The 16,805-nt window shown below is 39.9% G+C and overlaps 1 protein-coding gene across 2 annotated transcripts in view; it reads left to right on the top strand.

Moving 5' to 3' along the window:
- LOC128653877 (NADPH--cytochrome P450 reductase) overlaps positions 1 to 16,525 on the top strand; it is a 134,006-nt gene extending 117,481 nt beyond the window's left edge. For both annotated transcript variants that reach the window (XM_053707420.1, XM_053707421.1), the window contains 3 exons: positions 1,960 to 2,105; positions 2,337 to 2,422; positions 13,708 to 16,525. In XM_053707420.1, the coding sequence (XP_053563395.1) occupies positions 1,960 to 2,105; positions 2,337 to 2,422; positions 13,708 to 13,852 (377 nt within the window). In that variant the 3' untranslated portion in view covers positions 13,853 to 16,525. The remainder of the gene's footprint in view (positions 1 to 1,959; positions 2,106 to 2,336; positions 2,423 to 13,707) is intronic.
- The last annotated feature ends 280 nt before the right edge of the window (positions 16,526 to 16,805 follow it).

Here is a 16,805-nt window from a genome sequence, read left to right as displayed (position 1 = left end):
GCCTTAGGGTTGCATTCCCCTGTTAGTTTGCCAGTGTACCCGTGGATTCTCTGCTCTGCGGGCAAATGGGTTGGCTGTGCCTCTGTTAGGCAAACTACTTGTGTGGGGGTCCTTTCTAGGATATTTGCAGAGAAATTTTTCTTCCCATTCAGCCAGTGGCTTCGGGCCTTGAGGACGGTTATTACCCTTCCGGCCTCTTCTCTTTTTCTTTAGGGGATATTCACTTCTTCGGGAGAGGGAGTCCTTACTAGGGGCTGCTCCTGGACGGGAAGTGGAAGGTGGAATCTTGCTGGTTCCATATCAGACTGTTGGGCCTTGTTTTGATAGATCCTTGGGTCTATGGCCTTGTCTGTTTTCAGAGTTGGGTTGTACTTGTACTCTGGGGGATGGCTCTTCCATTTTTACGCTTGTTCCTGTACCAGTTTCGGGATCTTTGTTCCCTTATATTGGTGGCCCAGCTGGGTCTGCAGGTCAGGATGCCTGAGTGGCCTATGGGGCACAGTATCCTTTGTGATGTGTGAGCTTGCTTAGTCTATTCTGATTCAGTCTGCTAGGAGATGGGTTTTCCTTGCTCCTTTGACAGGAGAAGGTTTCCTCTTCCTTCGGGTTCTGAGGGTATTGTCTCCTCCTTGGGGAGGCCTCAATGGAGCTTTGTGTTCCCTTTTTAGGGACCTGTGAGTAGGTCCGGCGGCTTAGGTTGCCTGGAGCGTGCCCTCTGTCAGGGTTTTTTTTTGTGCGGTCTGTTTCTTGATTTCTGCTTCTTCCTTACAGCTAGCTGGACAGCTAGCTCGGTGGTGTTATGCACTGTGGCTGCTCTGCACTGTAGCAAAGCGAGGGTTGTAAGCTCGATCCCCGGCGAGGTCTACTCAACCTTTTGAGGTTATGAGCAGCGCCTTGAGTCCCTTAAGGGGGATTAGCCGCGCTTTACAAGAGCATTCATGTTTTAGCTCCCTCTGTGTTCTCAAACTTGGGGTTTTGCCTGGGTCTATTACACTCTCTTTCATAGTGGAATACTTGGGTATTCTATGGGCAGGTGCTGGGAGGACTTTGCCTCCTTGGTTCCGTTCCATGCTTGCATGTCTTTTCGGTCTCCGTGCCCGGTGTTATCCCGGGTTTCGCCTGGTATAGGCATAGCCTCCTTCCCTGTTTGGGTTCATTTGGGTCTCTGATTACTGGGCCCACTCTTGGAGGTGCTGTTTTTTCCATTGAGGGACTTTTCAGTTTCCTCGGTCCTCCTTTGCCTTGTTCCCTTTGGGGATTTTGGCTGGTTTACCCTTGATTTGTGAGGGGTGAATGGTCGGGGACCATCTGTTGGGCGACAGTGTCTCTTGGTGGACTGTTGGCTCAGTCAAGTACATTTTTCGGTCTCTAACTTGGCTCTGGACTGGCTGCGAGTCAGTGTCACTGGGGCTTTTCCTTTGAAATTTTTTTCTCTGCTTCGGACGAAGTGGGATTTTTATTTGGTAGAGGTTCAGGCCTGTTGCTCTCAGTATGGGCCGCCTGTGTACCCTCCTCTCTTGGCATTCAGTGTCCTCTATAGCTTGGGTATTGTTTTCCCAAAAGTAATGAATGCAGCTGTGGACTCTTTCCATTTAAGAAGAAAAACATAAATTATGCTTACCTGATAATTTCCTTTTCTTCTGATGGAAAGAGTTCACATCTCCCTCCATTTTATGTGAGACATCCTTATATTCTTCTGGCACATTTTCACCCTGATATTTCTTCTACTGTTCCTTGTTCCTCGGCAGAATGACTGGGGGATGAGGGGAGTAAGAGGAGTATTTAAGCCTTTGGCTGTGGTGTCTTTGCCTCCTCCTGGTGGCCAGGTTCTTAATTCCCAAAAGTAATGAATGCAACTGAACTCTTTCCATCAGAAGAAAAGGAAATGATCAGGTATGCATAATTTATGTTTTTTTCCTATGTAACTGGTTTTTGTAATGCTTTTACTTTCTGTTGTAGGCAAAGATGTTGGGGAAACCATTCTCTATTATGGCTGTCGACATGAAAACGAAGATTACCTTTACAAAGAAGAACTGGCTCGATTTCATAAAGATGGCATTCTTACTGAGCTAAATGTTGCCTTCTCTCGGGACCAGTCACAGAAGGTATGTGAGTTGTGCATGAAGTTTGTCATTGCTCCATACAAAAACAAACTAGAAAATGCTTAGACTTCATATGGAGAGTGCTAAAGTAGATGGTATAAAGGAGTTGCATTACTGCACTGTAGTCTCGTTACGCACCATCCTATTCCTGCTGGTGTTGTATGCCACATAAGGTAATAAACATTTTATTATTTGTACTTTTATGTTAAAGTCTATTGCTTTTTTATTTTACAGGTATATGTCCAGCATCTGCTAAAGAAAAATAAAGAGAGCGTTTGGAAACTGATCAATGATGACAATGCCCACATTTACATTTGCGGGTGAGTCTTTGCTTTTTGACTGTTTGACTTTGCATTTTATTTTTATTTTTTATGCTATCCTTGTAAAATAGACTCTGTATTCTGTACTGTAAATATTACTAGTACCCTCCGCATCAATAAGTCTAGTGCTCGTTTCTGTTACCTAATAGTGAAAGGAAAAAATATTCCGGATGGTCATTCTTTAATATTTTATATATATGATAACGCAAGAAGACAGGGTCACAGTGTGGCTCCTTTTATCTTTGTAGAATCTAGGGTAATACCCTTGGAAGGGGGTTATGGAACAGGGGGGATTTTATTATGCATAATATCGTTTATTGTGTTTTCTGCCGAACTTGTGTGAGACGAGGCTCTGTCAGTGTGGAACAGTCAGTTCATTAGCGAGAGATGAGGCGGGCTTTTTTGGCCTCTCACTCACTCTCTCTCTCTCATACTCTCTCACTCTCTCTCACTCTCTTTCACTCTCTCTCACTCTCTCTCACTCTCTTTCACTCTCTCTCACTCTCACACACTCTCTCTCACTCTCACACACTCTCACACACTCTCTCTCTCACTCTCTCACACTCTCTCTCACACTCTCTCTCTCTCTCTCTCTCTCCTATAAATACACCTCCCACCTCACTCATACCTTAGTTTTTACAAACTTTGCCTCCTATGGAGGTGGTGAAGTAAGTTGTACTTGATTTCTTCGGTGATAGGCGCTTCTAAGCATTCTGAAGCCCAATTCCTCTGAGTACAGTGTTTGTCAGAGGGATGTGAAGGGAGTATTGTCTATTGATTTTATGATTTCACCCACGGGAAATCTATTCAAAGGCTCTCTGTAATCGGTCACAGGGATTCATCCCCTGCCTCCCTTTTCAGATCGACGTTATAGTCCTATACCATTACCTCTGCTGATATTTTTCAGTACTGGTTTGGCTGTCTGCTATATGTGGATGGGTGTCTTCTGGTAAGTATGTATCATTTTTTAAGACACTTTCAGCTATGTTTGTCGCTTTATATTATATTATATTGTAAAGTTTTAAATATATGCGTTTGCTTATATTTGCCATGAGTCAGGTCTATGTATATTTCCCTTTTTCTTCTTAAATGGAAAGAGTCCACAGCTGCATTAATTACTTTTGGGAAATAAGAACCTGTCCACCAGCCAATAGCTTAAATATTCCTCCCACTCCCCTCCTCCCCCAGTCATTCTTTGCCTTTCGTCCCAGGAGGTTGGCAGAGACGTGTCAGGATTTTTAATTTTTGTTTTTTGTCTCTTATGGAGGGTAGTATTCTTCGGCATGGGACAGGAGTTTTAAGTAGTCCTGTCAGTCTCTCAGTGAGGGTTTGGATGAAAGTTTGGAGATGCAGGGAGAGTCTTTCTGCAAAACCATCCAGACTCATATTAACAGCTCCTCAAGCAGTCGGCGTTGTTGAACTTTGCTCCGTTGCCTGCTTTCTTCTCTCAAGTCCATGGCGGAGGCGATGCTACTATTCGTCACACTTGAAAGGCTGTGTTCCTGTTCCACAGCGTTGATTCCGGTAAGATCGTTTAATTTTACTTTATCGTCTATGTACTGTAATGTGAATGTTTTCCCCGGAGGTTACACAGTTTTGCGGATCTAACTATATGACATAAGGGTCTCAGTGAGTCTCTGTTAGTATCTTGGAATCGAGGGTTAATATCTCCTATGGGGGGGTTATTGAACGGGGGGGGTTATAATCATGTTTATGTGATTCAACCTGCTTATGTGTGATGTTTATGGGCTTGTGGTTGGAACTTTGAGGCATTTGGAAGTGACGCAGTCTTTTGGTTGGGCGTGCTTTTTTGGACTTTTCGTTTCACCTTGTGTTTGGACGTGGTTACGTTCCGTTCCCCATTTCCGCATTCCTGACTGTGTGGCGAAGGAGATATTCTAGTCCGCAGGGGTCTGGTCATAGGAGGTGGTGAGTGCCCCAGCCATTGTGGGTGCTGTTTTTGTTTTCATACTTTAGACCATATTGATATTTCCTCTATCCAGTTATGGAGGATTCTGATGCTGAGACACTGCTAATTAAAGATTCAATTACAGAGGCTTCTGATACCGAGTCTATTTTGATTTCAGATTCTGTGTCCGGTGACAAATCCAGATTGGCCTAGTTGACACATGTCGACCAGTTTTGTTCCGTATGCCATTTTAAAGCACCTTGTTGCTCGAGGAATCAAGGGATTACTGAGCCATCTGCCTCTGGGGGTCCTGTGTTCCCTCCAGAGGTTGCAGCACGTTTTCGCTTCCACATAATGTTGGCGATTGTTCGTCTGCAGAGTACAGACGTTTCTTTGAGAATTTGCTTGTGCCCTATTGTCCCGGGCGTTCGGGTGTAACTGTCCCTGAGTGTTGTGCCTTTCGTTACAGGATTGTGCGACTTTGCGTATTGCTCAGACATGTTTTTCAGTTATTGAATGACCCTATCGTTACCAGATACTGGGATTTTCAGTCTGCTAATTCGAATGGGGCACCTCATTAGACATTTGGGCAATCTCCTGATTGTCGATTGTTTGAGATCTTTCCCAGTTTTTGAAAGATAGGGCTCCGTTTGACTGGTCCTGCTGGTAGGCCTGTGCTTTTTTTGAGCGTTAACCTCCAGGTTGCCTTATATTTTATTTATATACGATGGGATGTCTTTTATTTGTTTTTGTTTCCTTCGGGAACTTTCTTGGATTGATACTCTTTATTACTTCTTCAGAAGTTGTTTTGGACATGTTAGTCCTATGTTAAATATGTCTGTTTTCTGTTTTTTCCCCTATGAGGGAGAATTTATGCAGCTTGCCGGTTAGGACCCTAGGTGCAGGCTGGTCCTGTTGGGTTTGTTCGGTCTTGCGGCTGTTCAAACATGTGGCACTGTTCTGCTCGGCTGGTTCGGTAGAAGCGCTGAGTGCACAGGTTATCATTGTTTTTTCATGTTCAACTAAGCATTCAAGATTACCTGTGAGTCCATGAGGCGGGAAGGATTGTTCCAGTCCTTATAGCCTTCAGTCATAGATGGCCAGACAGGGGGGTTTCCCGCTGCGTCACTCTGACATCTGATTTCATCAGAACCTAGAGCCTCCCATGTGGTGGAGGGTTGGAGGGCTTAACACCCCTTACCATAGTTGAGCGGTTTGACCTTCATTTTTAGGCCTTTGGATTTGTCCTTTTGGGCTTGCTCCAACAGCTTGTACAGGATAGCTGTCTAGCATGCGGAAGGTTTGCAGTTTGAAACCAGTTGCAGCTCTTCACACCTTGCAGGTGTACGCGTAAGCTGTTTATAGTGTCTATATGGGTCTTCTTCCATTGTCTCCGGGTGAGTTAGATCTCCTTTTAGGGATCTGTGTTTCCGTGTGATGGTTGTTCCCTGCGGGGACTTTGTTTAGCTCTGGGTTTTCCGGAGCTTGGTAGGCTTTAGTGCCTTTTTTCTTCCTTGTGTCTTTATCTTGTGCAGAGGTGATAGGGAGACTAATCCTGCTAGTAGGATTTTTTTTTTACCTCGAGGTATCCCTTGGTTGTCCTGAGGCTTTGAGAAGTATCTTCATACGATTTCTAGAATTGCTCCTTGGAGTGTTGGACTTTAGATAGGGGGTAGTTCCTTCCTTTGGTCGGGGCTTTCGAGTTCTTCTCACTATCCGGATTCTCTGGATATGCATACATATCCCTTGTGTCTGGCTTTTTGGCCAGTTGGGTTGTTAAGTTTTAGGGTAAGGTTTGCCTAAACTATTAGGTGCCCGGACCTGTTTTTCTCCCTGAGACTTCCGGTTGCTGAAGCTTCGCTTGGCCTTTTTCATGACCCAGTTTTGGGTGGTTTTGGAATCCTGGATCTCAGGGCTATTCAGGGTGTTCCACGGTTGTGGGAACTTGGGCTACGTCCTTACTCCATCTACCTGACCTGTCATGGTTGGCCAGGTTTTCAGAGTATTTTTTACTCTTTGCCACAAGAGTAGCTCATGTCATCTAGTGATAACTGTGTGGCTTGCGCCTCAAGGGTTATTAGTTCATACCTAGCTTCTGGCGCTGGATGTCCAATTTCTGGTGCGCCTTAGGGTTGCATTCCCCTGGTCAGCTTGGCAGTGTTCCCATGGATTCCCTGCTCTGCAGACGAATGGGTTGGCTGTGCCTCTGCTTGGCATGCTACTTGTAGGGGGGTCCTTTTGAAGGACATCTGTGTTAGGAATTTATCTTCCCATTAGCCGGTGGTTTCGGGCCTTGAGGGGTTGTTGCCCTTCCGGCATCATCCCTTTTCTTTAGGGGATATTCTCCTCCCTATTCAGATGGAGTCATTGCTTGGGGCTTCTCCTGGATGGGAGGCGGAAAGGTGGGATTGTTTCCCCCTGGGGTCTTGCTGGCTCCAAGTCAGACTTGCTGGGCCTTTGTTTTGATAGATCCATTCCTTAGGTCTTTGGCCTTGTTGTCTGTTTTCAGAGTCGGGTTGTACTTGAACTCTGTGGGGATGGCTGTGCTATCTTTACGCTCGTTCCTGTTACTTGATTTTTATTTATTTTTTGTTCCCCTGTTTGGAATCCCAGAGGCTGGGTTGGTTCAGATGGGTGTGGGTCTGCAGGTCAGGATGGCCGAGCGGTCTAAGGCGTTGCGTTCAGGTCACAGTCTTCTCTGGATGTGTGGGCTCGTTGAGTCTATCCTGTTAGCTCAGTCTGCTAAGGTATAGATTTTCCTTTCAACTTGCTCCATTGATTTCAGAAGAAGGTTTACTCTTCCTTCGGGTTTTGAGGGTATACGCTCCTTCTCGGGGGGCCTCGATTGAGGTTTTGTGTTCCCCTTTTTAGGGACCTGTGTGTAGGTCTGGTGACTTGGGTTGCCTGAAGCATGTCCTCTGTCCGGGGGATGCTTTTGCGGTCTGTTTCATGCTTGACTGCTTCTTCTTCCTCGCAAGTACCCTCTGTGTCGTCCTGTTATGGATTCTGTGTTCTCAAACTTGGGGTTTTTCACCTGGGTATATTGCACACTTTTTCATGGTCGAGTGCCTTGGTATTCTATGGTCGGACACTGGGAGGACTTTGCCTCTTTAGTTGTATTCCGTGCTTGCAGGATGTTGGAGACACGTCTGTTCTGTGTCTGTGCCCGGTCTTATCCCGGGTTTCTCTTGGTATAGGCGTGGCCTCCTTTACCTGTTTGGGTCCCTTTGGGTCTCTGTGAACTGGGCTCACTCTTGGAGGTGTTCTTTTTTGTATTAGGGGACCTTTTGGTTTCCTTGGTTCTACTTTGCCTTGTTCCCTTGGGGGTTTCGGCTGGTGCCCCCTTCATTTGTGGGGGTGAGCAGTGGGGGACCGTCTGTTGGGCGACGGTGTCTCCTGGAGGACTGTTGGCTCAGTTGAGTCAGTTTGCGGTCTCTAGTTTTGCTTCTGGACTAACTGCGAGTCAGTGTCATTGGGGTTTTTCCTCTTAAAATTTTCTCAACTAATCATTTTTTTTTTATTGGGTTAAGGTTCAGGCCTGGTGCCCTCAGTATGGGCCGCCTATTGTACCCTCCCGTCTTGGCATTCAGTGTCCTCTATAGCTTGGGTATTGTTTTCCCAAAAGTAATTAATGCAGCTGTGAACTCTCTCCATTTAAGAAGAAAAACATAAATTATGCTTACCTGATAATTTCCTTTTCTTCTGATGGAAAGAGTCCACAGCTTTTAAAAATGTTTCTGTATATAACCCCTCTTCCTTTAATGCTTCTGGTTCTCTTTATATTTTTAAGAGCTATGGTGCTTATTTTCTTACATCTTACTTTAGCATAAGCATTTTTCCCATTCCTGAAACTGCTATATGTGGAAATTGGATATTTTGTTTAAATTTTTTTTTTTCTTTTTACATTTTGCAAGATGTCTGTCTGATATTGCTGTAGAAACCATGCTGCCTGAACACAGTTCTACCAAAGAACTGTCTGTTGTAAATTAGCTGATGTTATTTCTTCAGCTCAATTATGTGGCATTTGTCATGACAAGCTGTTGAATGCTGATAATGTTTCTATTAGTACAAATACATTGTCTGTTGTTCCTTCAACATCTAATGTACCTGATATTCCTGCAGATGTAAAGAATTCTATTGCTGCAGCTATAGAAAAGGCTATGTCTGTTATTCTGCCTTCAAATAAACATAAAAGGTCTTTGAAAACTTCTCATAATTTTGATGAAATTTGTATTGACCGACAACATACTGAAGTATCCTCTGCTGATAAGGATATCTCTGATTCAGAGGATCCTGAATCAGATTCTGAAATTGACAAATCTTTCTATCTGTTTAAGATTGATTATATTCGTTCTTTGTTGAAGGAAGTGTTGGTTACTTTGGGTATTAAAGAGTCTAGTTCTCTTGATAACAAAGCCAGTAAACGTTTAAATTCTGTTTTTAAACATCCAAAGTTTGCTCCTGGTTTTTCCTATTCCAGATGCTGTTTCTGATATGATTACTAAGGAATGGTCTAAGCCTGGTTCTTCTTTTAATCTTTCTAGGTTTAAAAAGTCGTATCCTTTACCTTTGGCTAATTTAGAGTTTTGAGAAAAAGTCCCTAAAGTTGATGGGGCTATTTCCACTCTTGCCAAACGTTACTACTATCGCTATGGAAGATAGTACTTATTTAAGGGATCCTATAGACAGGAAGATTAAATCTTATCTCAGAAAAGCTTATTTACATTCTGGTTATATTCTTAGACCTGCCATTTCTATGGCTGATGTGGCTGCTGCTTCAACTGTTTGGTTGGACAATTTAGCTCGTCGGGTAGAAGATTCTGATTTGTCTAGCATTGTTCTTCTGCTTCAACATGCTAATCATTTCATTTGTGATGCTATATTTGACATTATTAAGATCGATGTTAAATCGTTTTAGTTCCTTTCGTCAGAATAAAGAGCAAAAAAACACTCCTTCCCCTGAGGCCTCTGGTTCCAATTGGAGACCATCTTCAAATTGGAATAAGACCAAGCCTTATAAAACAACAAATCCAGCCCCAAGACTGCATGAAGGTACGGCCCTCAATCCAGTTCAGTTGGTGGGGGGCAGATTGAAATTATTTCAGGAAATTTGCACAGGTTCTGTTCAGAATCAGTGGATTCAGAATATTGTGTCTCAAGGGTATCGAATAGGTTTCAGAATAAGACCTCGCGTGGGAAGATTCTTTCTCATGTTCCAACAAATCCTGTGACGGTTCAGGCTTTTCTGAAGTGTGTTTCAGATCTAGAACTTTCAGGGGTGATTGTACCAGTTCCTCTCCAGGAACAGGGTTTGGGGTTCTATTCAAATCTATTCATTGTCCCAAAGAAAGAGAATTCTTTCAGACCAGTTCTGGATCTGAAGTTTTTAAAATGTTTTGTAAGAGTCTCAACTTTCAAGATGGTGACTATAAGGACTATTCTGCCTTTTGTTCAGCAAGGGCATTTTATTTTTATTTAAAGTTTCTTTATTGGTTTTTCAAGAAGTCAAAAAGTTATGGTTACAGCATTTCTAAAATGGATCAATACAGCCAAGGTATTACAGTCAATGATATTCAATATACATGCAGCCATATTTGTTACCATTATAAACCAAACAAGGTTGCACAGATTATGACTCGTGAAGGTGGCTTGAGTGTAATATCCAAAGGCTTCCTCCTGTTCCAAAGTCCAACAATCCTATACATCAGCTGCATTATATTTTGTCCATATTTCAAAAAAATAACCCCCCAAAAAAGGGGGGCGTATTATAAAATAAACAAAACAAAAACAAGAAAGTAAAAAAGCAAATAACATAATACATAACATAACAAGTATTCTGCCATAGGGATGTCAACAGTCTAGCAAGTCAAACCATGATGATTTATTTTTAGTAATGTGTATCTCAAAAAGAAACACATTCCATACCGTAATTAGAGGCTATCTACCAATTGCCCTTCCACCATGCACATACTGCTCCCATAAAAATAGCATATCATGGTAGAGACTCAAACATCCCAATTTAAAGTAATGTAGTCTTTCTAAAGTTAGGGTGCTCTTTACTAAATCAAACCAGTTAATAAGTGTGGGTGCATGTGGTTTCTTCTAGAACTTTGGTATGAGTCTTTTTGCTGCATTTATTAATATTTGATAAAGACTTTTTCTAATTTTTCAAGGAATGCGTGGTTTAGCGTTATAAAATTCCCTCAGGAGAGAGAGCCAGCTCAATTCCGATAATTTTGCAGATTTGTTCATGTATCTCCACCCAAAATGTGATTGTATTATTTCACACTCCCACCATATATGGTACATTGCAGCAAGGGTATTTTATGTCCATAATAGACTTACAGGATGCTTATCTTCATATTCCAATTCATCCAAACCACTATCGATTTCTGAGATTTTCTTTTCTAGACAAGCATTACCAGTTTGTTGCTCTTCCATTTGGCCTAGCGACAGCTCCAAGAATCTTTTCAAAGGTTGTCGGTGCCCTCCTATCTGTAATCTGAGAGCAGGGTGTTGCTGCCTTTCCTTATTTGGACGATATCTTGATACTAGCTCAGTCTTTTCATTTAGCAGAATCTCACACGAAACAACTAGTGTTGTTTCTTCAAAGGATGGTTGGAGGATCAATTTACAAAAGAATTTCTTGATTCCACAAACAAGGGTCACCTTTTTAGGTTTCCAGATAGATTCAGTATCCATGATCCATGAAAACCATGATTGGTTTTAGCTTGTCTAAACCTTCAGTCTTGATCATTCCCTTCAGTGGCTATGTGCATGGAAGTTTTAGGTCTTATGACTGCAGCATCGGACGCAATCCCCTTTGCTTGTTTTCATATGAGATCTCTGCAGCTTTGCTTGCTGAATCAATGGTGCAGGGATTATACTCAGATATCACAATTGATCTACTTAAATCCCAACATTCAACTCTCTCTGTCTTGCTGGTTGGACCATCACCGTATTGTTTGAGGGGCCTCTTTTGTTCGTTCTTCCTGCACTGTGATCTCAACGGATACAAGTCTTACAGGTTGGGGAGCTGTCTGTGGGTCTCAAACAGCACAATTGGTTTGGAAACCTCAAGAGGCGAGGTTACCAATCAATATTTTGGAACTCTGTGCTATTTTCAGAGCTCTTCAGGCTTTGCCTCTATTAAATGATGCCAATCATCAGGGAGGAACTTGCAGCTCTTTAGCAATGAAAGAAGTATCTTGGATACTTTCTTGGCGGTGTCCAACTCTTGTATAATTTCTGCGATTTATATTCCAGGTGTAGACAATTGGGAAGCGGATTATCTCAGTCGTCAGACTTTGCATCCGGGGGAGTGTTCTCTTCAACCAGATGTGTTTCATCAGATTGTGCAGATGTGGGGTCTTCTAGAAATAGATCTGATGGCCTCCCGTTTGAACAAGAAACTTCCCAGATACCTTTTTAGGTCCAAGGATCCTCAGGCGGAGATGGTGGATGCTTTAGCAGTTCCTTGGTTTTACCAACCTGCTTACATTTTTCTAAGGGTGATTTCCAAGATCATAATGGAACAATATCATGTGTTTTTGATAGCAGCAGCATGGCCTCACAGGTTTTGGTATGCATATCTTATCCTGATGTCTAGTTGCCAACCTTGGCCACTTCCTTAAAGGCCAGACCTTCTGTCTCAATGGACATTTTTCCATCAGGATCCCAAATCTCTAAATTCGAAGGTATGGAAATTGAACGCTTAATTCTTAGTCATAGAGGTTTCTCTGATTCAGTGATTAACACTGTTACAGGCTCATAAGTCTGTTTTGAGGAAGATTTTATCGGGTTTGGAAAACCTATATTTCATGTTGCTCCTCTCATACTTTTTATTGGCATTCTTTTAGAATTCCTAGGATTTTACAGTTTTTTCAGGATGGTTTGGATAAGGGTTTGTCTGCAAATACTTTGAAAGGATAAATCTCTGCTCTTTCTGTCTTATTTCATAGAAAGATTGCTATACTTCCTGATATTCACTGTTTTATTCAGGCTTTGGTTTATATCAAACCTGTTAAGTCTATTTCTCCTCCTCGGAGTCTTAATTTGGTTTTAAGGATTTTGCAGGTTCCTCCTTTTGAGCCTATGCATTCTTTGGATATTAAACTACTTTCTTGGAAAGTGTTATTTCTTTTGACTATCTCTTCTGCTAGAAGAGTTTGAGTTGTTGGCTCTCTCTTCTGAGTCTCCATATCTAATCTCTCATCAAGATAAAGCCTTTTTTTATGGACTTTGTTTAAAAGTTTGCCTAAGGTTGTGAATTCTAACAACATTAGTAGGGAAATAGTTGTTCCTTCCTTGTGTCCTGTTTCTAAGAATTCTCTTGAGAGATCTCTACATTCTTTGGATGTGGTAAGAGCTTTGAAATACTATGTTGAGGCTACTAAGGATTTCAGAAAGACTTCTAGTCTATTTAGTTTTCTCTGGTTCCAGGAAAAGGTCAGAAAGCCTCTGCCATTTCTTTGGCATCTTGGTTAAAACTTTTGATTCACAAAACTTATTTGGAGGCGGGGCAGTCTCCGCATCAGAGAATTACAGCTCATTCTACTAGATCAGTTGCCACTTCTTGGGCTTTCAAGAATGAAGCTTCAGTTCAACTTGGTCTTCTTTGCATACATTTACTAAATTTTACCATTTTGATGTATTTGCTTCTTCAGAAAAGTTCTTCAGACAGCTGTATCAGTTTGAATCTTTTGCATATGATTTGAGTTTTTTTGAAATTTTTTAAGAAAACTAATTATTATTTGGATTTAATTTTTCAGCGGAAATAGATGTTTTTATTTTATCCCTCCCTTTCTAGTGACTCTGTGGATTTCCACATCTTGGGTATTATATCCTATATGTCACTAGCTCATGGACTCTTGCCACTTACATGAAAGAAAACAAAATTTATGTAAGAACTTACCTGATAAATTCATTTCTTTCATAATGGCAAGATTCCATGAGCCCACCCTATTTTTTTGGTGGTTATGATTTTTTTGTAAAACACATTTTTTCCAGTTCCTCTTTTTGTATGCTTTTTTACTCCTTTTTACACCTCACTACTTGGTGTTACGTTAAACTAAGGTGTTTGGGGGGTGTATTTATAGGTTTGAGGTTTGGGAAACTTTGCCCCCTCCTGGTAGGAATGTATTATCCCATACGTCACTAGTTCATGGACTCTTGCCACTATGAAAGAAATGAATTTATCAAGTAAGTTCTTACTTAAATTATGTTTTTTATATATATATATATATATATATATATATATATATATATATATATATATATATATATATATATATATATATATATATATACTTGAGAAAAGAATATATATGCTATTCATGCTTTGTCTGTATTTAAAATTCCTCTTTTCAATCTACAGTGATGCTCGTTACATGGCCCGTGATGTACAAAACACTTTCTATGAGATTGTGGCAGAATATGGAAAAATGGACCATGCCCAGGCAGTGGATTACATCAAGAAGCTAATGACCAAGGGTCGTTATTCTCAGGATGTCTGGAGTTAATCCCAGCAATGTTTTTTTTTTTTTTAACTAAGGGGACTGTTTAACATGGAACCAACTACATCTGGAGCCCACATGAGCCAGTTCACGAATGTGCTAACAAAAACTAAATCTCCTACAGGGCAAAGAGGAGAAATGGCTGTTCTTTCTTTGTACTGTTGAGAGCTCCTTAAACGTTTTTTCAGCACCTTGTTGTGCGCATCTAGTTTTAACTTAATGTACTTCTGAACAATAATCACTTTCAGACTTTTAAAATGAGAACCTTGTGTTACGGCCATCATGACGAAAGTAAACATTCTTATTTTTGTAATGGAATCATGTTAGGTATCTCAAGTTTGAAAACCTATGTCAAAAAAAAAAAAAAAGATTTTTCCACCCTTAATCATGCTGTGTGGTACTCTTTTCATCTTTGTCTTTGATCATTTGGTGGCTTTCATTGCACATAGTATATTATGCACATAAAGATATAAAGATCTTTAATGAGACCAGAGCTTATTGTTATACCTTGTTATTGCTTTTACATATTTACATGTAAGGTTTGTATATTTTTTTTTTTATTACTGTCTTTAATTTGACCATCTTAAATATATGGAAATGTTGCGGTTGGGTTTAGAAAATAGGAACAAGGAAATTAATGCATGTAAACATAAACTGATACATAACAATGGTATGTATTGGTTTTAGAGATGATGTAGTCTTTGGAAAGTTAGATTAAGTTCTACATTATCCAATACTTTTTGCCTAAATCAGTCTTGAATTTCCAGTAAACTTTAGATGAAAATAAGTTTGTGTGTCTATTTTTAAGACTACAATTGCTCTCTCTATTTTTCTCCTTCAAGATTTACAATTCAGTCCTCAGTCTGGCTCATTATTCCATTTTTTTAAGCAGTCGTTTTGAAGTCATCTTACATAAATAGTATATCTCATAAAATTACTCAAATATAGAATAAATTTGTTTATGTAAAATTAGATCAAAATTTATTATTATTGATGAACTCAATCTTAAGATGTTCCAGACCTTAGACATCAGTCTTTTGCTTTGAAAGTGCATTTGTTATAACCAGAAATGCACCTATATGAATTTACTTACTATTTTTTTTTTCTTCAGTAAAATGTACTTATTGGACCTTTAGCATCTCAATCTTTGTATGGCTCGGTGCCAAGCTACATGCTTTTCCTGCAGCCAGGGCTGCTAGTAACCCCTATATCTGTGGCATATATATTTGTTGCATTTTTATCGTAGTTTCATCATCTAATTCAAATACTCATAGTTCGATTTATATTGAACTTTTCAAATGACGTGCGTTAACGTATTTCATGTTTATCTTGTTATGCTCAGTGTCAATGTTAAGCTTTGCAATGTAATCGTTGTTACTGTATTGCATTCAAGAAAACAAGCATATTTGTAGATACCTTTGTCAGATACTTTTATTTATTATTCAATATACCCTGCTATCTGAATATTTATAAAGGATTCTTTGGCTGCCTCCACAATTGATTGCTTGCTATGCCATATGTGTACAAGTTCATGAAGACTTCTCCATTAATTGTTCCTTATGTGTATTACATAGATGCAAACAGACTAACAGTCTGGAGTTGCTGGTGTGTGTAAATAGTTGCATGGAGTTGTAGTAGGGACAGTTTTTCTCCTTGCTATGCTTTATGGATATGCCCTCTATTAACTGTACCATGTGTGTATTCTAAAATCATTTGTGGGGTGTAATAACAGAAATGAAGTATATAAGTATTTCCCTCAATAGCCAACATCTTGTGGAAATTTGTGTTCCTGAGCCCTCATCTGCTCTGGTTATTGCATCAGAACACTTCATTGGCTGTGATTCTTTCTATCCCAGCTTTAGTAGAGGGAAGTGTTAAGACATTTATAGGGGAAATTGTAATAAGGTGATGCCCAAACAAAATAAACTGGCATATTATAGCTTGTTTCCCCCCACTTGTTACATGCCACATCTTAAAGCAATAGAGGAAATACTGGATTAAAATACAATAAACTTACCTACCCTTCTTCCAGTAAGACTATCAATTGTATCAGCATTCAGACATAGATGGGAAGTCTGTTTTCATTAGCAAGGAAATAGTTTCTGTAAAGTGTTTTAGGTTTAATTGTCAAAATGAGGGGAAAAAAATCCTGATTATGAGACAATTTTTAATTTTTTGGATTATTACATGCCTCATAACAAGATCTGGGCATTTAGCAAGATTCCGGTTTTAAAATAAAAAATAAAATAAATAAAAATAGTTAAAATGATGGGCAAGATACTATATTCTATAAAATTTGTAGTAGTCATTTTTTATTCTACTAATGGCGATGGATATATCGCATAGTGTGTATTAGTCATTACCCACATTGGAATACTTCACTTTGCTTATTAATGTATCCAAGTAAAAATATTTCCAGACTATTCATTGTAATTAACAGGCATTTTGACCTAAGATATGCCTTGATTTTTGTCCTAAATGGTTTTGGGCAGCGTTCCATCATACAACTTTGTGTTTGGTCAAAAATTTGAGATTTTTTTTTAACGGTCTCTCTCTTTATAGTCGGTTCAGTTTTGAAATTTTAAGAATCCAAAATGTATGTAAGAAAAAAGTACCTAGTGATTGTAAATAATTTTTAAATATGCATTAACCCTTAAATAAAATGTTTTTTCAATTTGATTTGACTTCTACATGTTTATTTTTTTGTATTATTTCTTTTAAAATGTCTAATTGTTCATTGTAAGCTTCTGTGGTTTTTATGGCATGTGCTAAAGGGATATTAAAGGGCTATTAAGGGCTTGTTTTACAAATGAAGTGGCATTTTGCTTTTTTACTATAGCGAAAACTCAGCTAGGATTTTAGTTTTTTTGCTAGTTGGTTTGCGCTGGTATTAAAAGTTGAAAGTATTTTTTTTTTTTAATTTAATTTCTCTAGCGGAAACCCGACTTGCGCAAAAATT

Source organism: Bombina bombina, chromosome 3 (assembly GCF_027579735.1).
Source record: "Bombina bombina isolate aBomBom1 chromosome 3, aBomBom1.pri, whole genome shotgun sequence".
NCBI lineage: Eukaryota > Metazoa > Chordata > Amphibia > Anura > Bombinatoridae > Bombina > Bombina bombina.
Note: the sequence above shows the minus strand (reverse complement) of the source record. Positions and strands in the feature narration are given on the sequence as shown.